General features: G+C 54.1%; 1 protein-coding gene and 1 pseudogene across 5 annotated transcripts in view; both read left to right on the top strand.

Moving 5' to 3' along the window:
* Nucleotides 1-13341, top strand: part of Kcnh2 (potassium voltage-gated channel subfamily H member 2) — a 50814-nt gene extending 37473 nt beyond the window's left edge. For 2 of the 5 annotated variants that reach the window (XM_076566688.1, XM_042273208.2), the window contains exons 4-16: nt 658-804; nt 976-1107; nt 1673-1884; nt 6062-6490; nt 6975-7362; nt 7693-7892; nt 8267-8519; nt 9539-9732; nt 10054-10156; nt 10680-10958; nt 11093-11279; nt 11502-11679; nt 12797-13341. In XM_076566688.1, the coding sequence (XP_076422803.1) occupies nt 658-804; nt 976-1107; nt 1673-1884; nt 6062-6490; nt 6975-7362; nt 7693-7892; nt 8267-8519; nt 9539-9732; nt 10054-10156; nt 10680-10958; nt 11093-11279; nt 11502-11679; nt 12797-12949 (2855 nt within the window). In that variant the 3' untranslated portion in view covers nt 12950-13341. Of the gene's footprint in view, nt 1-657; nt 1108-1672; nt 1885-3232; nt 3666-6061; nt 6491-6974; nt 7363-7692; nt 7893-8266; nt 8520-9538; nt 9733-10053; nt 10157-10679; nt 10959-11092; nt 11280-11501; nt 11680-12796 lie in introns of those variants that run through there. The other 3 variants (XM_076566687.1, XM_006996350.3, XM_006996351.4) reach the window with 2 other exon arrangements.
* Nucleotides 13342-21315: 7974 nt separating this feature from the next.
* LOC102926999 (B-cell lymphoma/leukemia 10 pseudogene) lies at nt 21316-22015 on the top strand (annotated as a pseudogene).
* Nucleotides 22016-23083: the final 1068 nt, after the last annotated feature.

The raw sequence follows: 23083 nt of genomic DNA, 5'->3' as shown, positions 1-23083 counted from the left end.
CACGTCACAGCCCCTTCAGGCAGAACACGTGTTTCCTAGCCTTGCCCCCTGGTTCCCCACCTCGCACCCTGGAGGAACGATGGGTGCTTGCCGAAGCAGCATTAGCCATCAGCTCATTAGAAAGCTCCGTCTCATAGACTCAGCGCTTCTGTGGTCTGGCCAAGTCCCAGGAGTGGAGGTTAATGGAGGAGAGGATGGGAAGGCATGCTGGCCTTGGCTGTAAACATCTCCCCTGGTTGGCCCAAAGGTTCAGATCCTCTGCTTTACCCAGGTGACGTTCTTTTGGGTTTAATTAAAACAACCAAGCTCACCTCTTGGGTTTGAATGACACTAGCCCTATGGATGCCAGCTGCTAGGTGGCAGGGTGTGGGAGAGAGCTTTTGGCATCACTCCCCATTCACCGTGTGGCCTTTAGCGACCCACCCAAGGCATAGCTCAGTCTCTGAATGTGTTACTGTCCCAACCAGTGCAATTGTGGAATCATGGCATCCGCCTTAAGGGTGGTGGGAAAGGGCAGCTGACCACTGGTTTTAGATAGAATTGTCTGGGTTTGGAGAATCAGGTACTGTGTATGGAGGGGAGGGCGGGCCTTCCACTGTCAGGGTCCCCAGTTCTTTTTGGTCAACCCTCACTCCACAGGCCTCCCTTTCCCCACAGGTCGGGCCAAGACCTTCCGCCTGAAGCTGCCTGCCTTGTTGGCGCTGACTGCCAGGGACTCATCGGTGCGGACGGGAAGCATGGGCAGTGCTGGAGCCCCCGGGGCAGTGGTGGTGGATGTGGACCTCACGCCTGCAGCGCCCAGCAGTGAGTCCCTGGCCCTGGATGAGGTGTCTGCCATGGACAACCATGTGGCAGGGCTTGGGCCTGCAGAAGAGAGGCGTGCTCTGGTGGGCCCGGGATCTGCCTCACCAGCGGCCAGTGTCCGAGGCCCTCACCCATCACCCAGAGCTCAAAGTCTCAACCCTGATGCCTCAGGTTCCAGCTGCAGCCTGGCCCGGACACGCTCCCGAGAGAGTTGCGCCAGCGTGCGCCGGGCATCCTCGGCGGATGACATTGAGGCAATGCGGGCCGGGGCGCTGCCCCCTCCACCCCGTCATGCTAGCACCGGTGAGGGCTCAGGCCTGGGAGGCCCTGCTCCAGCCCCTTGCTTCCGGCTTGTCTGCCAAGCCTTCCCTGTCCCAGGCCCACCATTTCCTCTCTCTGCTGCCTCTTAGGGGCCTGAGAATCTGGGAGATGGAAATCCCATTAAGTACTTATTTAATCTCATTAAGTGGCCTTTTAGTCTATTAAATGTCCATTCATCCCATTACATTCTTACACTCACAGAGCCCTTGCTGGCCCAAGGGGCTGGCTGTCCCAGGACATCCTGGAACAGGGATGGCCATGGAACTGGAAAGAGGCAAGCGAGATTCAGAGGCTCCCGACACGATCTGATCCTTTACTCCTCTCTCCTGCCTTCCCCGTCATGGTGGCATGCTTCCTTAAAATGCAGAGGGGCCGGCCGGTCCTTGCTTGTTTCCATGGCTCTCCTAAGCTACCCCCTGCTTACTATCCCACCCCCTTGGCCCTGGCCAGGCAGAGTTTGGTCTCACTGTAGTCTTTGTGTCAGTGGCCTGCCTTCCCATCAGCCCCTGGCCTGGGCATCTGACCAAGCCTTGTCTCTCCACCCCAGGGGCCATGCACCCCCTGCGCAGTGGGCTGCTTAACTCCACCTCAGACTCGGACCTCGTGCGCTACCGCACCATTAGCAAGATCCCCCAAATCACCCTCAACTTCGTGGACCTCAAAGGCGACCCTTTCCTGGCTTCACCCACCAGTGACAGGGAAATTATCGCTCCCAAGATAAAAGAGCGGACCCACAATGTCACTGAGAAGGTCACCCAGGTAGGTGCCCAAGCGCATGGTTCTCTGCTCACCCTGGAGGAGTTGGAATTGGTGAGGAGCGCCAAGGCTGTGGTCCAGGTCGGGGTGAAGGGCTGGTCAGTAAGGGAAGCTGTTCTGGGGGATGGTGGGGGGAACGCCGGAACTGGGACACAGGAAGGAAGAGTTGAGATGAGAAGGCTTGTAGAGAAAGACTGGTGGAGAGAGCAGGTGTGGAGGACCAGTAGATGGGTGTGTGACTCCAGGTACTAGAAACTGGGACACCTGGGAAGGCCATGGTGGCTGAGAGAAGGCAGCTGGAGGGATGGGACGGATGTGTCTGAGGCGATTACTGGGGCAGCAGGAGAAGGCCTCAGTTAGAAGGGACCGCACAAGTCAAGGTCAGGAAGTCCTTGGTTCTTGTAGGTCAAGGTGGTGTACCAGGTGGCCTAGGGGTGCCTGCCATGTGCCCCCCAGTGTGGGAGAGTAGGATTTCTTTCCCTTGATGGGTGGGGAGGGAGTGCTGGTGATGTAAAGAAAGCTGTCGGGGGACTGAGTCCCTGTCTCCCTGCCCAGAGAAGAGCCGGGCTTTTCAGTTCTATGCTGTAGGGCTTCTCTGGTCTCCTTGTCCCTCCTAGCAGTGAGGTGGGTTACAGCACTAAACCACCCACAGCCCTTCCTTCTAAGATGGAAAGTAGTGGTGAGGTCTTAGCAGCGAGAATCCCGGGAGAGCAGGACACTGTTGTTCTAGGCTGTGTTTGCCCGTAGCTGCTGCCCTGTGAGGGAGCTGCCCGGCCCTGGGCTCCCTTGGCCAGCCTTCTGGCCCTACTCCCATGCCTCCGGCTCTCTGGGTTCTTGCCAGGTCTCCAGCCCCTTTGCCTTGCCTCCAGAACATGCCCCTCACCCCATACATAGCCTTTCTCTGGCTCACTCTTCTCCCTCTCTGGTTCCTACCTCTCTCTCTTCCCACCTGGGTGCCTGGCATCTGCCCTGCTCCTGGACCCAAAGTGCGAGAGCCTACGGTGTGTGGGTCTCTGCCTGTCCGTCTATGTGACTGCGTGTGGTGCCCCTGCCAGTCACCTGGCGTCTCTCCATCTCTGGGTGTCTCTGCCTGACTCTGGCTGGCTTGGCACTGGACTGGCGGGGCGGGGGTGTTGGGGAGACCATTAATCTGCGGTGACAGGCCAGGCTGCCGGGTGGAGGGGGAGGGGCCAGGGCTGCGGGAGCGGCTGCAGCAGGAGCCTAGAGCGGGCTGCGAGGGAGGGGGCCCGCTGGCTGGGCACGGGGCAGAGGGCGGGCACGGGCTGGGCGGGGGGTGGGGGGGCAGGGTGGCGGAGTGGGGGTGGGAACCTGGGAGGAGGAGGGGCCGGCCGGCAGAGGAGCTGCGGTTCCCACCGCGGCTGCTGCTGGGCTGGCGGCAGGCGGGCAGAGCACAGCACCCTGGTAGCAGGGGGCCCACACCAAGGGGCCATGTGCAGCAAGAGCCAAGCAGGCAGCTGTCCATACTCACTGCTCAGGTGACCCCAGCCCCAGGGCCTAGCCCAGTCATTCTGGCTTCATGCCAGAGGCGGTCCTGGCTGCCAGTCGGCCAGCCTTGGGCTGGCAGCCTGGGCTGGGACTGCTGCTGGAGCACAAGAGAGGCACTGGCCCGGCCCTGGGGCCCTAGAGCAGTCAGGCTGGGGGGAGCCAAATCCTCCATGGCGGTCCCAGCAGGGAAGGAGAGCAGGACAGGGGCTCTGCAGCCCAGGGCCCAGAAAGGCCGGGTGAGGCGGGCAGTGCGCATCTCCAGCCTGGTGGCCCAGGAGGTAGGTGATCCCCTCAGCACCCTATCCTTTTCTTGGGCTGGGACACTGAGGCAGGTGGGGGTGTGGCCCAGAGGGATCTGGCTGCAGTTGGGGAGAGGGCTTCTGAGAAGCAGGACAGATTGGGAGCCCTGTGTTCTTCAGTGTGGCCCATCACTGAGCTCTCCTCCTTGGCGGCTGGCAAGGTTCCTGGGGTTTCCCTTGCCTTGGCAACCCCTTTCCTATGGCTTCTGTGGCCCACAGTCTTCTAGTTCATAATATAAAGGGAAGAGAGAGACACCAGGAAGCAGATAGGTATCCAGAGTGGATGGTGGGAAATGGAGGGAGACAAGGAACCATGGGGCCTCAGGTAGACCTGACACGGTGCTGGGCTCCCTCACTCTGGGACTTTGTGGAGAGCATTGGGGGCTTGGCTTACTCCTGGAGTTCTGGAGGCCGGAGTCTCCGGAGAGCAGGGGCCAGAGGCTGCTTGATGGGCAGTGAGGGCAGACTGAACTGAGGCATGGCTCACCCCTTAAGGGCATCCTGGGCCCTTGTCCCTTCGGCTGGGGATTGCCTCCTAGGAGCCACCTCTCTGCCCCACTGGCTCTCCTGCTTTAGAACCTGGAGGTGGCTCTGGGTGGCTCTGAGACTCCCACCCCTGCCACCATCACTGCTGTCCCTGACTCCCTCTGTCTGGGCTCGTGTGCTCCTCCCCACTGGGGAACAGGCCCAGGTGAGAGTTTTCCTGCCCAAGGTGAAGAGCCAAGGTTGAGTCAGTCTTCCATAGGAGAGCAGATCACAGGGATTATAGACCTGGCCTGAGGCCCATGCGGTACGCCAGTGGTTTCTGAGCTAGGACTGGGTAGATTGAGTTAGCAGGTTTGGACCTTGTACCCCAGACTGGCTGTATATATGAATACAGATGTGCACTGGGACTGTGGCAGACCTGGGGGACGGGGTCACTGCTGCCTGGGGTGGTCCAGCATAGTTCCCCAGGCCTGACCACTCAGGCACAGAGTGGGGTCCTATGGAGGGACAGCTACCTCCTTTTGTCCCTTGTCTGTGGGGTCCTAGCCTGTTCTTTTTTGATGCCTGAAAGATCACCAACCTCATGTGCATTAACTCTCTATTTTAATGAACAGGCCTTCAGGCTGAAGGCAGGGCAGACCTAGGGTCCTCCTCTGACCAGACCCTGGTGCTCATTCCCACTCCATCTGGTTTCTCTAAAGTCTTTGTCCACCCCGGGTGGCCAAACTCCCCGCCCCCCCCCCCCAAGACCCACCTTTCTTTCTGGTTCCTTTCCCAAAGATGTTCTCTAAACAGCCCACCTATGCAGGCGGGCTTAGGGGCTTCCCACTTGAGCTTGAATGAGAGTCTTTGGGACTTCGTTGAGCTCGGGGGCCCGAGGCTGTGGGATTCCGTGCTTCTGGGACAGAACTAAAAACTCTGGGGTTGGGGAAGGCCTAGGGCCTGGTTTCAGGATGGCAGGGTCCAGGCTAGAGGGACTGGGAGGGAATTCTGGCCGGGTCCGATGTCTACCAGAGGATTCTAAGGGATGGGTGGGCATGGGCCTTCTGACACCTGGGAAAGGAGTTCTCCGGGAGAGTGCTGGACATGCTTGTTGTCCCTTGTCCCTGTGGTGGCCCCTCTGCCTGACTGTCGAGGAGCACCAGCCTTCCCCTTGTCTGAGAATGGGTTCAGGCCACGCGTGCACGTCTGGGCCAGCCTGGGTGTACATCTCTCTGTATACTTGAGGTGCAAGGTTCTCAGGGTTGGGCTCTGTCCCCTGGGTCCCTGTGGAAGAGCGTGGGAGGCTTCTCTGGGATGGGGTGGAGAGGGACTTGAGCAAGAAAGAGCAGCAGCAGGGAGAAGTTTTCTCCGCTCAGGGAGGCCAAGGGACCCGAGAACGGTGGCTGGTGTCCTTGGACAGTGGTATGAAGTGAGGCTGTGAGGGAGCTGCAATGACTATTTCATGTGTTGGGACTCTGGCTCCTGGGCTCACTGCCCAGCTGGGAACTGCAGTCCTTGGAACACATTCTGGACTGAGACAGGGGCGTGTACGTGTTGGTTTGGGGGCTGTGGGGCAAGATTGTAGGGTGCAAGGTGCATGGTCTGAGGATCTGGCCTGCTTTGCTGGTGGGAAACAATATTGGGACTTCCTGCTTGATGACCTAAGTCCAAGTATTTTGGGTGTTGTCAGAACTGTGTGGAGCCTGCCAGGATGTCCCCCCGCTGGGTGGCATTCTGGGAACTGTAGTGCCTCGGTCTGAGGGTAGTCAGTTGCCATGGCTACTTGGCCGAAGGATGAGCATTCTGATGGAAATGTGCTCTACTTGGCCACAGTAAGGCTGACACCAGCTTCTGCTCTGAAGTTCCATGACCTTCCCTCATCATCCACCCCTTGCCTCTCTGTCTAGGTCCTGTCCTTGGGAGCTGATGTGCTGCCCGAGTATAAGCTGCAGGCCCCCAGAATCCACCGCTGGACCATTCTGCACTACAGTCCCTTCAAGGCTGTGTGGGACTGGCTCATTCTGCTGCTGGTCATCTACACGGCCGTCTTCACACCCTACTCAGCTGCCTTCCTGCTGAAGGAGACTGAGGACGGGTCCCAAGCCCCTGACTGTGGCTATGCCTGCCAGCCCCTGGCCGTGGTGGACCTCATCGTGGACATCATGTTCATCGTGGACATCCTCATCAATTTCCGCACTACCTATGTCAACGCCAATGAAGAGGTGGTCAGTCACCCTGGCCGCATCGCTGTCCACTACTTCAAGGGCTGGTTCCTCATTGACATGGTGGCTGCCATCCCTTTCGACCTGCTCATCTTTGGCTCTGGCTCTGAGGAGGTGGGCTTGGAGGCGGCCAGGAGAAAAGAGCCAGGAGGGGGTAGGGTGAAGAAGGGTGCTAGAGAGGGATATGCACAGGAAAGGAGGGTCCCTAGCAAGTCCATGCTTGATTACCTACAGGGTCATAAAGAGCCGGAAGGGGCTCATTTTTCTAATTTGTCTACCAGAGTGGGGGCTGTAATTTCTAACGTACACAAAAGTGCCCTCAAAAGCTAGTTAGAATTCTGGCCTAGCACCTAGAGGTGACTCTTGGCCCTTTTGGTGCCCCCTGTTTCCTGGTTCTCACCATGGAGACCCTTACTACCTCGTCTTAAAGCTGGCACAGTTTTAAGCTGGGAGCAGCGTGGGAAGCACTTTATTCCAGGTGGCTTTCGTTATCAGGGAGAGCTTCCAGGAAGAAGTCTTTTATGGTGTCACCTCTGTACCCTCTGCTACAGTGCGCCTTACTCATGTGCCCTCACACTGAACATGCCCCCTCCTCTAGCTGATCGGGCTGCTGAAAACCGCGAGGCTGCTGCGGCTGGTGCGCGTGGCTCGGAAGCTGGACCGCTACTCGGAGTACGGGGCAGCGGTACTCTTCCTGCTCATGTGCACCTTCGCGCTCATTGCGCACTGGTTGGCCTGCATCTGGTACGCCATTGGCAACATGGAACAGCCTCACATGGACTCGCGCATTGGCTGGCTGCACAACCTGGGCGACCAGATCGGCAAGCCCTACAACAGCAGCGGCCTGGGCGGCCCCTCTATCAAGGACAAGTATGTTACAGCACTCTACTTCACCTTCAGCAGCCTCACCAGCGTGGGGTTCGGCAATGTCTCCCCCAACACCAACTCAGAGAAGATCTTCTCCATCTGCGTCATGCTCATTGGCTGTGAGTGCGCCCTGGAGGCGGGTGGGGGGCGGAGCCATGACTGGGTGGTAACGGTAGTGATGGAGCACAGTGGCCATCAGAGCTCCCCGCCCCGCCCCCTCCTCTTCCCCTCCTAGAGTCCTGGGCTCACAGTATAGTTTGGAGGCTGGGACACCAGGGCAGGAAATGCTGAAGGTTGGCGTGTGTTTGAGCATGTGTATGTCCACTCTCAGACTGAGACGTGACCGGACCGCGAGTGTCGTTGACCTGGTGCGGGGCCTGAGCAGAGGGTCCCCGTGGGCGGGCGGGGTCCCTGCGGATGCTGACGGCCCCACTCACCCACGCCCTCAGCCCTCATGTATGCCAGCATCTTCGGCAACGTGTCTGCCATCATCCAGCGGCTGTACTCGGGCACGGCCCGCTACCACACACAGATGCTCCGGGTGCGGGAGTTTATCCGCTTCCACCAGATTCCTAATCCACTACGCCAGCGCCTCGAGGAGTACTTCCAGCACGCCTGGTCCTACACCAACGGCATCGACATGAACGCGGTGAGGCACGCTCGCGGTGCATCCAGCATGCCTCAGATGGTTGTAGTTAGTACTGAGGAACCGCAGGATTACATGGGCTACTGATCCGTGGAACTCCTTCACCTGGAGTTTTCCCACTGGGAGACGCCAGGCCCTTCACATACCCCACTACAGCTGGAGGTGGGGAATCACTTGCTGCACTTCCAGATAAGAATTTGTTCAGGGTGGGAACCCATGTACTGAGGGGTTTCTGGGCTCCTAAGGTTTTGCAAAGCATCCTCCGCAGAGGACGGAATTGGGAGCAGGTCTCCCCTGAGCCAGAGGTGTGAGGCAGTGGGCTGGTGTTTGGGCTGAGTCCCAAAAGAGTGAGCGTTCTGAACCATCCCTGTTTCTAGGTGCTGAAGGGCTTCCCCGAGTGCCTGCAGGCTGACATCTGCTTGCATCTCAACCGCTCCCTGCTGCAGCATTGCAAACCCTTCCGGGGGGCCACCAAAGGCTGCCTGCGAGCCCTGGCCATGAAGTTCAAGACCACACATGCACCACCGGGGGACACACTGGTGCACGCTGGGGACCTGCTTACTGCCCTCTACTTCATCTCCAGGGGCTCCATCGAGATCCTGCGGGGTGATGTCGTGGTGGCCATCTTGGGTATGGGGTGGGAATGCCCACTGAAACCCAGAGAGACCTGAACCCAATGAACACACTGGGGGTGTGGGAGTGCTGGCAGGATTCTTGGCTTCTTTTAACTCACCAGCGGCTGGGCCTTCAAGGCTGGCAACAGAGAGGAACCCTATAGGACATGGGGCTGTTGGGCTGAGAGGAAACTTTAGGATCCACCCACAGGCAGGCGCCTACTGTTTCCTTAAAGTGGAGGGCCGTCTGGTGGTGCAGTGGGAAATACACAGCTGGAGACAGTGCATCCAGGTTCACTAAGGACACGGTTCCCTCAAGTTCCATGCAGCGTAACACGTTCCCTTCCTGTCCCCCACCTCTGGCCACTGTGTGTGTGGCTTGCACTCAGACACTGGAGATTTCAAGTGTCTTCATGCTCTTTCTGTGGTCCTGCAAGCATTGAACTCTTGGTCACGTCACAGCAGGACATTTTAGATTTTCATTTCGCAGTTCAGCCCAACATGTCTACCGCTCCACAAACCTACTCACTTCCCAGATGAATGTAGCGTTCCTACACGTGTGTGTATATTTTGGTCTTCTGTGCTTGGCTGTGCTAAGCTATGCTGCTGTCCAGTTTTCATTCAGTAAAACGATACTGGTTTTGATTAATTACCGTGTTGTCATTTGTAGTTTGGAGACCATTGTTAGAGGGCGCTGCAGTTGGTTAGGAGGGTATTTGAGGGTAGAAGTAGGGTTATCCCAAGGAAGTCATGGCTGTAGAGCTGGAGCTTTCTGGGTGGCTTCTTCTGGTTGAATAGTTGCTCAGAGACTCCAAGTCCCCGGTCCCTCCTGCTGTCATCTTTGGCCACTGGTGCTGTCCTCATCTGCTCAGAGCCCTGGGGACATGGGCTGGCTCATGTTTCCTTGGCTGTGTAGCTGGGAGCTGGATGATTGGAGATGCTTCTGTCCAGGGTGGAAATAACCCAAAGGAGGGTACCTGCTAGTGCCCATGCTGGTGCCATGGGCTGAAGTCTTTGTCTTCTCATGGCCTCCAGGGAAGAATGACATCTTTGGGGAACCTCTGAACCTGTATGCACGTCCTGGAAAGTCCAATGGGGACGTGAGGGCCCTTACCTACTGTGACCTGCACAAGATCCACCGTGATGACCTGCTGGAGGTGTTGGACATGTACCCTGAGTTCTCAGATCATTTTTGGTCTAGCCTGGAGATCACCTTCAACCTTCGAGATGTGAGTGGGCCATCCTGAGCTGGCTTCATCCCCAGGAGAGCTGCTGCTTGTTGGGAGGCTTCCCCTTCACTGTGAGACTTTGAATATACAGCTTCTTTGCCTGTGTCTCTGCCTGTCAAGGGGCATCACAGTCAAATCAGGCTCTGAAAGTCCCAACTTCAGCTTGTTCAGGGATATCGACAGAGGGGAAAGAGTCTTCCCTCCAGTCCCAAGACCCAGCCCTACTTTTCTGTGTTAGTGAAGGGGTGCAGCTAGCCACCCCCCTCCCCTGCCAGCCAGGTAGGGTGCACCAAAGGGCCCTGACCCTGCTCTTGGTTACAGACCAACATGATTCCCGGCTCCCCCGGCGGCAGCGCAGAGCTAGAGAGCGGCTTTAACAGGCAACGCAAGCGCAAGCTGTCATTCCGCAGGCGCACGGACAAGGGTGAGGTGGCTAAGCGGAGGGCAGCGGGGAGCGAGGGCGGGGTCAGGCTGTGCAGGCTCCGCCCCTTGTCCCGCCGCCTGGTGTGCCGTCCTCCAAGGCACTCCCCCTCCACGCCTGCCTTCTGCTGTCCAAATGCTGCCATCTTTTCCTGACATGTCTGAACCATCCTCTCCTTTGGGAAGACCTTTCCTACTTTCTAGGACAAAGGCTGGGCTTTTGGTCTTCATTAGGCCTGAGTGTTGCCTGGCAGGCCTTGACCCCTTAAAGAGAGGAGGGAGGAGGTGGGAGGGGGGCATGAGAACAAAGGAGCGCCAGGGCAGGCTACAGAGACCCAGAACTCCAGAACTCAGCAGTGCCCCTGCGGGTGCTGATCAGTCAGCTCCGCAGGGGTGGGCTCAGGCAGGTTGAGGGCGGGAAGAGAAACAACTGCAGATGTACCCTGCTCCTCTCCAGGCTAGCTCAGCTCCCCTGGTCCCTTCCTTGTTCTCCCCTTTCTCTGAGGCATGTTCTCTGTTTCCCACAGACACAGAGCAGCCAGGGGAGGTGTCAGCCTTGGGGCAAGGCCCTGCCCGAGTTGGGGCAGGGCCGAGTTGCCGGGGGCAGCCAGGAGGGCCATGGGGGGAGAGCCCATCCAGCGGCCCCTCCAGCCCAGAGAGCAGTGAGGATGAGGGTCCAGGTCGCAGCTCCAGCCCCCTCCGCCTGGTGCCCTTCTCCAGCCCCAGGCCCCCCGGAGACCCCCCAGGTGGAGAGCCTTTGATGGAGGACGGGGAGAAAAGCAGTGACACCTGTAACCCCTTGTCAGGTAGGGCCTGGGCTGGGGGAGGGGGAGTGTGGGGGAGGGAGAGTGTGGGGGAAGGGAACTGTGGGGGAGGGGCTGGGGGGATGGGCAGGAGCTCATCTGTCTTCCTGCATCTTACACATCCTCTCTGACTCCAGGTGCCTTCTCTGGGGTGTCCAATATTTTCAGCTTTTGGGGTGACAGTCGAGGGCGCCAGTACCAGGAGCTGCCTCGATGCCCCGCCCCAGCCCCTAGCCTCCTCAACATCCCCTTGTCTAGCCCTGGTCGGCGTTCCCGGGGCGATGTGGAGAGCCGGCTGGACGCACTCCAGAGGCAGCTGAACAGGTGAAGGGGGTGGCCCAGGGAAGTGGGCACAGGGTAGGCCGCACTGTGGGAGAACTTGGCTCTTGTCTGGGTCTCTGGTAGTGTTTTAGGCATGCTCTGTCTAGGCCTGTGTGTGCCGGGCAGCTGGATCCTCCCTCGCCTTCCTCAGCTAGGTGAAGAGGAGCCTCGAGTGGACCAGCTGTCTCCACTCCCCTGAGGGGCTCTCCTTTCTTCTTGCCCCAGGCTGGAAACGCGCCTAAGTGCAGACATGGCCACTGTCCTGCAGCTGCTACAGAGGCAAATGACACTGGTCCCTCCCGCCTACAGTGCTGTGACCACCCCCGGGCCTGGCCCCACTTCCACGTCCCCTCTGTTGCCTGCCGGCCCCATCCCCACTCTCACCCTGGACTCGCTTTCTCAGGTACGTTCTGGGGCCCCGCCCCGCCCTTTCCACCCCGGCACCACCCACCCTCTCAGCTGGGCAGGAAATGTGGTCTCTTCACCCTCCCCTATCCTCTCCTACCTGTTCCCTGCCTTCCTCCCACCCTTGTGCTCAGGAGCAATGCACGAGAGGACCGGAGCCGGGAACCTAAGGGCCAGATGTACACACGGTGTCTTAGCCCGAGACTCTGGGTCTGGATGCTGCCTGCCAGTGCGCTCAGGATAGCATCCCGGTCCCTGCTGTGGTCACACTCCCTAGCCTTGCTGCCTCTCATCTTGGCTCTCACTCTAACCGTGGTCCAGCACTGTCCTGAAGGCTGCTGGCATTTCCAGGGTGCCAGAGTCAAGACTGAGATACAACCTCTTTGATCTACCATCTCTGAGGGAGAGCTGAAGCTGGGTCTCTTAGGGCAGCCCCAGCTCTGAAGGGTGCTGGGGGGGGGGGCGTGTCGGCTCCTGTGGCTCCCAGAGGTGGCCTGGGCTCTGCTCCCCGTCCCCGGGCACTGCCCCCCTCCCATGTGCTGTTTGCTCCTGTTTGCAGACACCAGGGCCCACGTCAGCAAATGTGCCAGTCTCTCTTCACAGCCTCCCCCGCAGGGATCTCACCAGTAGACACGTCAGCACCCACAAAGCCCCCCTGCCTGCCCTGGCGCCCGCTCTGCCTGGCCTCGGCCGCCTGGCGGCTGGCCCGCTGTTGTTTCCAGGGCCCCAGGTTCTTTGGAGAATTACGAGAAGGCACCTTGCCCCTCTTTGTCCCAGCACCCGTCCCAGAGCAGGGACTTTGTCTTCCATCGGGCTTATCGCCAGCTGCCCTGCCACATTCCCCAGGGAAGGGGAAGGGGCCTTGGACTCTTCCCTGGGTCCCAAGCTAGGCCCTCTGTCCGGTGACTCTACAGTGGTTCTCAGCTCGTTCCTTTGGCTCCTGCCCCACAGGTGCATTTCTTTACTTCCAGCTGCAGCCTTCTTGTCCCTCGAGGTCCCTGCTCGGCCCACCTCACCCTCTCTTTGATCCAGCCTTCCTGTCTTTGATCTCTCCACCCTCTTCTCCTTCCCCACAGTTCTTCCTGCTGGCTTATGCTCTGTGGTGCTCTTTGCAGGTTTCCCAGTTCATGGCGTTCGAGGAGCTTCCTGCCGGAGCCCCGGAGCAGCTCCCCCAAGACGGCCCCACTCGACGCCTCTCCCTGCCCGGCCAGCTGGGGGCCCTCACTTCCCAGCCCCTGCACAGACATGGCTCAGACCCAGGCAGTTAGTGATGCTGCCCAGTGTGGACACGTGGCTCACCCAGGGTTCAGGGCATTCCCTGACCTCTTGGAGACCCTGCTTTGGAGGGGAGAACAGTGAAGGAGCAGCTTCTCCCCTGCCCTTGGGACCGGCGTCTCCTCCTGCAACACCCTGGGCCCCACTGGGAGGGGCAGGGGCAGGGGCAGAGCTGGGCAGTGGACAGGGGGTCTGGGGTCCCCCCACTGCCCTGGGGGCATTAGCTGGTCTAACTGCCCGGAGGCACCCGGCCCTGGGCCTTAGGCACCTCAAGGACTTTTCTGCTATTTACTGCTCTTATTGTTAAGGATAATAATTAAGGATCATATGAATAATTAATGAAGATGCTGATGACTATGAATAATAAATAATTATCCTGAGGAGACTCCAGTGTGCTGGTTTGCTTCAGCTATCATCTCTTGTTTCTCATGATTATGATCTGAATCATACTTGAAGGAGTTTCTGTGCAGGACAGGATCCTGGTCTGTCTACATCCAGGGCCCAAAGGGCTGACCACCCCTACCCCCCACCCCCCCACCCCCGCAACACACACACCGTGTGTGTGTGTGTGTATATGTGTGTATGCATGTGCATGCACAAGTGCATACATGTACATGAAAGCTGGAGGGTACTCCCTGGGGTCAGACAATAGAGCCCTGGATCTGGGACAGCAAAGCCATGTGGACTACTAATACGACACTTCTACCCTGAGCTCAACCCTTCACAATCATGTTGATTTGCTTTGTGGCACTGGCTTCCACCATCAGCCTCACGTTGGTAAAGCCATATGCCTGACCCTCTCAAACAGTTCACAAGTCCAGCTTCGCACTCGTTCTCACCCGGGGTTCCCTTTGGTCTGAGGCCAGCCTCCCGCCCCTAATTGGCTTTCCATCAACCCTGTATAATTGGGCCTCACATGGGTCTAGCTTTGGGTTGGATACACTGGCTTCCCCACTGTGACCAGCACATACCTGTGTCTGGCACCAGGTGGCTCATACCTTGGTTTCCTTTGTCCCTTGTGACTGTTGGGCACAGGGGAGTTGCTGAAGAAGGTGGGGGATGCAAGGTGGCTCGGATCCCTTGAGGACAGTGGAGGTCCCCCATGCTTATGTGTGCATGCTGTTGTGCACTTAACACGGGCTGGGCTATGAACACATCCTCGAGATGCTGCCTGCCCTGTGCCAGCCCAAGTCATGGCACTGGTGGGCTCTGGGCAGTCAGGCTGGCTCATAGGTGACAGTGCCACCAAAGGCTTCCAGAGCCCAGATGGCTTCTCAAGACCCCTCACCTCCCTTGTTCCTTTGAGGGGGGAATGCCAACTCTGAAGACAAGCATGGCTTTTTTCCTGGCCCAGGCATGGTGGGTATTGGTCTCTGAGCAGCCTGGAGACTCCCTGTACCCAGAAAGGGAAGAAGGGAGGGATGTTTCACCTTAACCAGAGCCTGGCAATGTTGGGAAGAGATACAAGGGGGACATTTAGGATTTCAAGGTTGAGAGGGGTGACAGGTGGGCTAGGCCAAAAGGGAAGCTATCGGCATCATGTTGGATACCTGTACATGTCCAGACACTTATTGGGTGGACAGGCTTCTGATTGTAGGTAAGGATTCCATGTAGGCCTTCCTGGAGGATTGGTATGTGAGCTCAGGAGGGGGTCTTATTGCGGGAGGCCTGAATTGTGGGTCAGTGGGATGTTGCTCTATTTGGGGACTACGGAGGTGAGCTAGTGCCTTACCAAGGGCAGGGACGGGATAGTGAGGATGGGAATTACAGACTCACAGGAAGCCCTGTGCCCTTGGTTTGCTGGGCTTCCTGTGAATCCCGCTCAGGACTGTTGGCCCCTGGAGAAGCGGGAGGGAGACTTTGTGGCCTGCCTCAGGGCTTTGTGACAAGCTGATGCTGGTTATTTCTTTGGGGACAGCATCTGAGCAGGAGAGTCACTTGTCTGCCACTAGGTGAGGACACTGCCTGGGCTGTGGGACCTGGGATGGACTTCAGTGCTTGTGGGGAGTCACATGGGCACGTGTGCACACAGTGCCTGTGCTGAGGAGGGGACTGGGAGAGGGAACCATGACACTTGCCCGTTGATCCACGTGTTTTGTCTGATGGAAGAACTGCAGGGCAGCCTGGGTCGGGCCTCTCCCAGGAACGGCCTGCGGGAGTTGAAGACTGAGTGGTGGGCAGCAGTCGCCGTGGCTCCGTTTATTAGTTGGTCCCTCTCTATCTGCCACATTACACCTTTACTTTTATCCATCTACCTGCCATCTACCTATCTATTAAAATTTGTTCTCTCACAATTTTATAGTAATACATACATAACACATACATACTATACTATATATATACACACACACACATATACATATATATAATACTTTGGGCATATTCTCTTCCATTATCCTCTCTTATCTCCTCCCCCTACCACCAAGTGCCCCTTCTACTTGCATGTTTTTGATTTGGAGGTGTGCGTCTCCCTGCATTTAATTAGGATTGCTTGCGTGAGTATCTGTGTTATTTACTTGAGCAAGCGTAACTTATGGGTGGCTACATCTCTCGCAAATATGATTACCTCTTCTTGGGTGAATATTAATTGTCTATTGTTCCTCAGGGAGGGGTGGGTCTCAGAGGCCCCTCCCCCATCTGTGATGGAGTGTCAGTAGCCACAGTCTTGAACAGGTCTAGTGCGGGTAGCCGTTGCTGCTGTGAGTTCATGGGCACCAGCTGTGTCCAGAAGACAGCATTTCTCAGCACTCCTCTCTACTCTCTGGCTCCTACACTCGTTTCTTCTTCCTTTCTGCAGCGTTCTGAGCCTCGGAGGGGGTAATGTAGCTGCTGCGGTTAGGGCTGGGCCCTCAGCACTTTGACCACTTACGAGTCTCTACATTAATCTTTGTCCACTGCAAACAGAAACTGCTCAAGGCTGAGAGGAACACTAATCTATGGTATAAACCTATCTAGAAGGCACTTTGAGTCTATTTAAGAGAACAACACTAGTAGGGGCCTATAACCTCCCCAGCCGTGGGCTTTTGGTTTGGTTTACAGCACTAAGTATGAATTCTCCCTGTGGAGTAGATTTCAAATAAAAAAAGCAGCTGAGCTGGGCGGTGGTGACGCACACCTTTAATCCCAGCACTCGGGAGGCAGAGGCAGGTGGATCTCTGTGAGTTTGAGGCCAGCCTGGTCTACAGAGTGAGTTCAGGACAGCCAAGGCTACACAGAGGAACCCTGACTTGAAAAACCAAAACCAAACAAAAGAAGCAGTTAATTGCTCCCATCACATTCATGCCAAGATCCTTCAGTAGGCAGGCTTACTTGGTATGTTGCTGTTGTATCTTGTAGGGTTCACAGTGAGTTAAGACTTGATGTCTTTTCTCCCCAGGAGCCTGCAGAGCATCTTATAGTATAGCAAAAGCATCCAGATCAGTTTTCTGACTAAGGTGTGTGGTGTCTTTGACACCATGGTCTTATCATCTAGTTCTGGGGGTCGGCCAAGAGAAATGGCAATAGCCTGTATAATTTTGGAATCTTCTGGGTCCTCCCTGACCAAAAACTCATAAGAAGGTGTTCCATACCCGGCACTGGGCTTTTTATTTAGAAACTTGTGGCTTCCAGGATTGGAGAAATGGCTCAGTGGTTAAGAGCATGGACTGCTCTTCCAGAGGACTCGAGTTCAATTCCCAGCACCTACACCAGGCTGCTTAAAACCATCTGTAACTCCAGTTGCAGGGTATCTGATGACTTCTTCTGACTTCTGTGGGCACCAGGCACCCATGTGGTGTACAGACATACATGCAGGCACTTGAACTGACCAATAAAATAAATAAATGTTAAAGAAAAATAAAGTATGGCTTCTGAGAGCAGCATTGTCTACCCATATAGGACACTTCCCTTCAAACTCTTTTTTTTAAAACTATGTATAAATTTATATTTATTATGTGTGTGTGTGCATGCATCATGGTGTATGGATAGAGATTAGAGGATAGCTTGCAGGAGTCAGTTCTCTCCTCCTGCCTGGTGGATCCCAGAGGCTCAACCCAGGTGAGCAGGCCTGGCTGCAAGCACCTTTTCCTGCTTAGCTAGAATAATAGGTTTCCATATGAAACCTATTATTTTTTAAAATAATAAAATCAAAACACACGTTTATGTTTTATATGTCTATGTGAGTATATGCCAGTGGTTTCCAGAGAGCTGTAGTTGACAGGTGGTTCCGAGCTCCCCGACTGGTGGCTGAGAACCAAACTGTGGTCCTCTGGAAGAGCAGAACGCAATCTTACCTGTTGACCTATCCCAACAACCTCCATGTTGCTTTTTCGCGCACCCCTATTTCAGTTAATGTTCACCCCCATGGTCTTGTTTCCCTCATTGCTCTACCCCCCTTTATAGTAAGTGCATGTGTTCTACTATTTCACCTGCCTTAAGGCTTTCCCCTCATCCCTTCCGGCAGCCCATTTCCAGCTTCTTGACCTCTACAAGCACTCCAAGTTAGATATACAAATTAAATGGGATAGTACATGTGGAGTTGTCTTTTTGTGTCTGGGTTCCCTCATTCAGTATAATACTTTCCAGTTCCATTCATTTCCCTGAAATTTAAAATTTCTTTTTTCCCTAAAGCTGAACAATTTCATTGTACATATGTCATTTTCATTATCCATCAGTTGATGGACATCTAGGGTGATTCCATTTCTTAGCTATCATGAACATAATAGCTGTTGTGGAATAATCCTTCTGGACATTGTAAATATGTATTACTCTCATTGGTTAGTAAAAAGCTGACAGGCTAGTAGCCAGACAGGAAGAATAGGCAGGACAGCCAGACACAGAGGACTCTGGGAAGAGGAAGGGCAGAGTTAGGGAGATGCTAGCTAGCCACTGAGCAAGCAGGCATATAGAAAATGAGGTAACAAGCCGTGAGCTACCTGGCTCATGGTAGATAAGAAATATGGATTGATTTAAGTGTAAGAGTTTTATAAATAATATTCAGCCTCTGTGTGGTAGTTTGGAAGTGGCTCCTGGCATGGGAAAACTCCACCTACAAACAGCAATGAATATGAATGAGCAAGTGTCTCTGTAGTATGATATGGAGTCCTTTGGGTATCTACTTAGGATGGGTATAACCAGGCAATGTTGTAGTTTTAGCTTTTTGAGAAACCTCTACACTAGTTTCCATAGTGGCTGCACCAGTTTACACTCCCAGGTGCTTCCCCCTCCCTCGCCCTCCACCCTGACTGGAACTCACTATGTTGGTCAGACTGGGCTTGAACTCACGAAGATCTGCCTGCCTCTATCTGCCTCCTGATGTTGGGATTAAATGCTTGCGCCACCATGCCTGGCTCAGGTGCTTTGCTTCTGTAGAAGTAATACCTAGAATCTCCTGGGAAGTGACCATCCTCACTTAGATGGCTTGGTGACTAGCTGGCTGGTGGTCACACTGCTGGTAGCAGGCAGGTGTGTCTGACTCCTGTGTCCTCCCCACAACCCCTTCTTATTCCCGCATGGCTCAACACTCAAGCGACTGTCCTCTGGGTTGGATCTGGACCCTGGCCTTCCACTCAGTTCTGGGAATCTCAGGAACCTTGAGAGGTGCAACCCTTTCTCTCTGGCAGGGCTATGGAGCTGAACAGTCTTCCAGAGCTCAGAGTTCTCCCAAACCAAGAGAGCCGGAGGGTAGGGAGGGAGCCGCAGGACGCTGTGATGGCCACGGAAAGGGAGCAACATGGCTGCCGAGGCCTAAAAAGCCTGGAGCATGGAGCTGAAGCACTGGCTTTGGGAGGTGAAGAGGCAGGGCCGCTTCCAGCTTCCAGCTCTGCACTTACAACTCAGTGACTGAGTAAGACATAGCGATGTGTCTGATTGAGTCTCCTGTAGAAGGATTCTTAAAAGTTCTTATTAATAAAATCAAACCCGAGGCCAGTTATTGGGGTCAATGCTGGTAGATCAGAGAGACAGAACAAGCCACAGCTTTCTCACCTCACCGGATCCTCAGCTGGTCTTGTCTCCTCAGACTGGAGGCCTCTGAGTCCTCATCAGGAATGGGTTTCAGCTGAATTACTGCTCAAAAGCCTGAATGCTTAACCAGCCACATGCTTAACCAGCCAAATGCTTCTAGTTTCTGATCCTCACGCCTTATATATCTTTCTGCTTTCTACCACCACTCTCTGGGATTAAAGGCTGGCTTTCTGGGATTAAAGGCGTGAGTCACCATGCTTGGCTGTTTCTAATGTGGCCTTGAATTCACAGAGATCCAGAGGGATTTCTGTCTCTGAAATGCTAGGATTAAAGGTGTGTGCTATCACTGCTTAACTAGTGGCTTTTCTGTTCTCTGACCCCAGATAAGTTTATTTTTTTGTTTTTTTTGTTTGTTTGTTTGTTTTTTGGTTTTTCGAGACAGGGTTTCTCTGTGTAGCTTTGCGCCTTTCCTGGAACTTACTTGGTAGCCCAGGTTGGCCTCGAACTCACAGAGATCCGCCTGGCTCTGCCTCCCGAGTGCTGGGATTAAAGGCGTGCGCCACCACCGCCCGGCAAGTTTATTAAGGTACACAATATTTTGGGGAACACAATACCACCACAGTCTCCTGACTCAGCAGCTCCCACTGTCCAGGCTCAAGCTCACTTCTGCACGGGTTCTTACCTGGTCCCCTGGCCCTCCACAGCCAGGCAGGGCAGCTCTCCTGTTTCATGAACAACGATCAGCAAGTGACAGTCACGTGTGCTCCCTCTGTGCCTGCTTTATTCTGTCTTCTGCGAACCAAAGCCTGGGGCTAAGGGCAGCACTTGAGAATGGAGCTGGCTTACGGTCTTAGTCTTAAACTTATGGCTTAACCCTTAGGCACACTGCTGTCCTCAGGACAGGGATGGACACTGGAAGAGCTCAATACATTTCTGGAATGCCTAGGAACCTGTTTTGGGCTACTCTGCCCGGAGCACCCTGTGGCAATTTCCTACTGATGCCCAGGTCCTCTTGTGGAGCCACCTCTGTGCCAGTGCAGAACCTGTCCCTGCTCTGGATTGCCACACTTAACAGAATGCATTACTCTATATCTCTGTGCCCTCATTACAAAGCACACCGGATCCCATAGAGCAGGCAGGTGGGAACTTACCAAGTGAGCAATCTGGAATTTGGTAGCAACGAAGCAGGAAAAAATTTGTCATCCAAAGAGCCCTATGTGCTTGTCTCCGGGATCAGATAGAACTCTCATAGCTGGTGGTTGGGTCTCCTTCTGGAGCCAGGCTTGGAATGTGAGGCTGGGGACAAGGCTCTGAGGTTTCCTGCACTTGAGTCTCTTCTGATGATGATTGGATATGGAATTTGGTACCCCAGGGATGGCCATTAAGGACCCGGATTTAGTCAGCTCCAATGCTGTTGGAGCAGGTCAGTGCATAGAAATTGGTCATTAGTTACAGTTCTAGACCTTGTTGGGTGCCCTCTGGGCCTGGAATTCTCAGGTGAGCATCTTGAGGGACAACTGAGCACCTTCAATAGCTTTAGCTCAGCTCATCATCTTTAATATGATGGCCACAACTCCAGGGGCCGACCACCTGCCTGTCCCTGTTGTGTGAACAGATGGCCCGTATTATGCTCAGGTTTTGATGAGACATGGGGCCATCTCCTTGCCCACAGGAGAAAGCCTCCCATGTCAGCCTGGCTCAGATGTCACCTGCTCATGAGGGACAACACCACCCTCTGGCTTTTCAGACCCTTTCAAGCATCTTATTCAGTTTTGGGATGAACCTTCATAACATTTTCTTGTCTGTCGTCAATACAGGGAGAAGGCAGAGCACAGATCATCTGTGCCTCTCTCTTCCCACCCTGGGCATCAGAGCAGTGCCCAGCACTTGTATGGCTACCAGAACATTCATCTCCAAAGCTTTGATGCTTGAGGATTTTACACTGAACTGAGATGTTTTCTGGACAGAGCTGGTGGAGCTATCTTATTCTGTCCTTACAGCTTACTTTTCTCTTGGGGTTGAGTCTCTAAATTGTGGTGGTTGTTGTGAAAATTCCTTCATGGAGACACAGGCAACATCTATCTCCTCCTTAAAAGGACCCAAAGACAAACTAAAGTGTTGTTTCAAGTCCCCAGACCTTATTAGGCCCCCAGACCTCAGCACAGTTAGTGCCAAGATGGAAGTTCCATTCAGGCCTTGGATCTCAGCAGGCAGCAACATCTGTCAAAACAAGAACAAGGCCTAATCCATCAAAGTCCACAGTTCCGGGAGAGTCTCTGAACGTACTAACCTTGTTTTTTGGCTTCTGTAGTTCCTTGTCTGGCTAACAGTTCTTGTTAACTGAGGTGTGTCAACCCAGGATGTGGTTTTTGTCTTAAAAGCTCACCCTGAGAAGGATGCCATCCCGGTCTTGGCCATGGAGGTTGCTGCACTGTCCTTAACAGAGGAGGACCTGACTGGAGTGAAGAAGGATGCTTTAGAAAATTTACGTGTTTACCTTGTGAGAAAAATCACAGCTGAGAGACATTTTGATCATCTATGTGCAAAAGACAACAACAACAAAATTCAGTAGAGAAGACACGGAAGAAATTTCTTGCTGAACTTCAAGTAGAGAAAGAGCTGGGAAGTTGCCAGACTACTTAGAGGAAAACCCCAAGGGACTGGACACCCTCGTGGAATCCATGCGCAGGGAGAAAACACACAACTTCCTGATTCAGAAGATAACGGATGAAGCGCTAAAGCTATGGAATATCAAACTGGAGCGTCTCACAGGCCGGAAGTGCAGCATCTGTGAGCCCTTTGCAGCTAGAGTGACCAACAACCTTGCTAGGTCCAGTTCAGATGAGAGTGACTTTTCTGAGAAAGAGCGTCCACTGTCGTGTACCACCCGGAAGGGGACCCAGCACCGATCCCTTCCTCCCCAGTCATCTCAAGGTCATCTCTGAATTTGCCAGTCCTGGAAGCTGGCAGAATGGAAAACAGCAGCTTCTCCTCAGCCACACTTCCTTGAACTGGGGTCCCCTTTGCCCCCAGATCTGTGCTTGGATGGAGGAACTTGTGGGAACTCAGGTGAAATGTTTCTCCCCTTATGATCACGTGCTCTTTCACGCCACTGACACTTCACTGCCTAGTTTTTTTTTTTAAATAGTGATGAAAAATCTTGTAAGTGATATAATCTTCTTATAAAAACGACTATAACAATTCACTCACATTTGATGTGTGTCTTTTAAGTCACAGTGTACACATTCTCTGTAAAAAGGATTTGTTAGAGTAAAGGGGCACACTCTAGGGGTAGCTGGATGTAAATCATAGTCATGTACTTTTCTGTATTGTCTTTTTTAAAATTTTCAGCTGTTTAGTATTTTGAACTTTTTATGTTATAAAACTAATCTTATCAGACTATTTCTCAATTTGAGAAATCAACTCATGGGCTGAGAATAATGTTTCTTAGCACATTTATGCTACACATTTTCAGTCTGATCATTTTCCCACTGATCTGCCAGTACATTTCAGCAGGAAGCTGTTCTGACCTGCAGTAAAGCCAGGCCCTGGGAAAGCTGCCCAAACGCTAAGGAGGATCTCCCACTCCTTGGTTCGGAGAAGCCTTTGGGTTTTAAAGAAACACCTGATGGCACTGAGCCACCTGTGACCTCAGTTGGCCAAAATTCATTTTGTACTGCTTTTGCCAATTGATGTGACTGTCTTTGGATTTCATAGTCTTTGTGTCATTGTTCTTATCCCTAAGAAATATTGTCCTAAGTCAGGTGGTGGTGGTGCACGCCTTTAATCCCAGCACTTGAGAGGCAGAGGCAGGTGGATCTCTGAGTTCAAGGCCAGCCTGGTCTACAGAGTGAGTTCCAGAACAGCCAGGGCTACACAGAGAAAAAAAAAAAAGAATATTATCCCAGTAGGATATCACTTGTAATTAATTGATATTACTTGTAATTGATTAAAAATACTTCCTCTGAGGGTTGGGGATTTAGCTCAGTGGTAGAGCACTTGCCTAGCAAGCGCAAGGCCCTGGGTTCAATCCTCAGCTCCAAAAAAAAAAAAACCAAACAAACAAAAAAAACTTCCTCTGAACCTTTCATTCTTTTTCAATGAACACTGCTATATGGATAAAGTAACTAGAATAATTGATTTTGGAATATGTGACAGTTTTGTTTTTAATATTTTCATCAAGC

This window comes from Peromyscus maniculatus, chromosome 3, assembly GCF_049852395.1.
Source record: "Peromyscus maniculatus bairdii isolate BWxNUB_F1_BW_parent chromosome 3, HU_Pman_BW_mat_3.1, whole genome shotgun sequence".
NCBI lineage: Eukaryota > Metazoa > Chordata > Mammalia > Rodentia > Cricetidae > Peromyscus > Peromyscus maniculatus.
The sequence above is the reverse complement of the archived record's forward strand: the minus strand, read 5'-3'. Positions and strand labels throughout refer to the sequence as shown.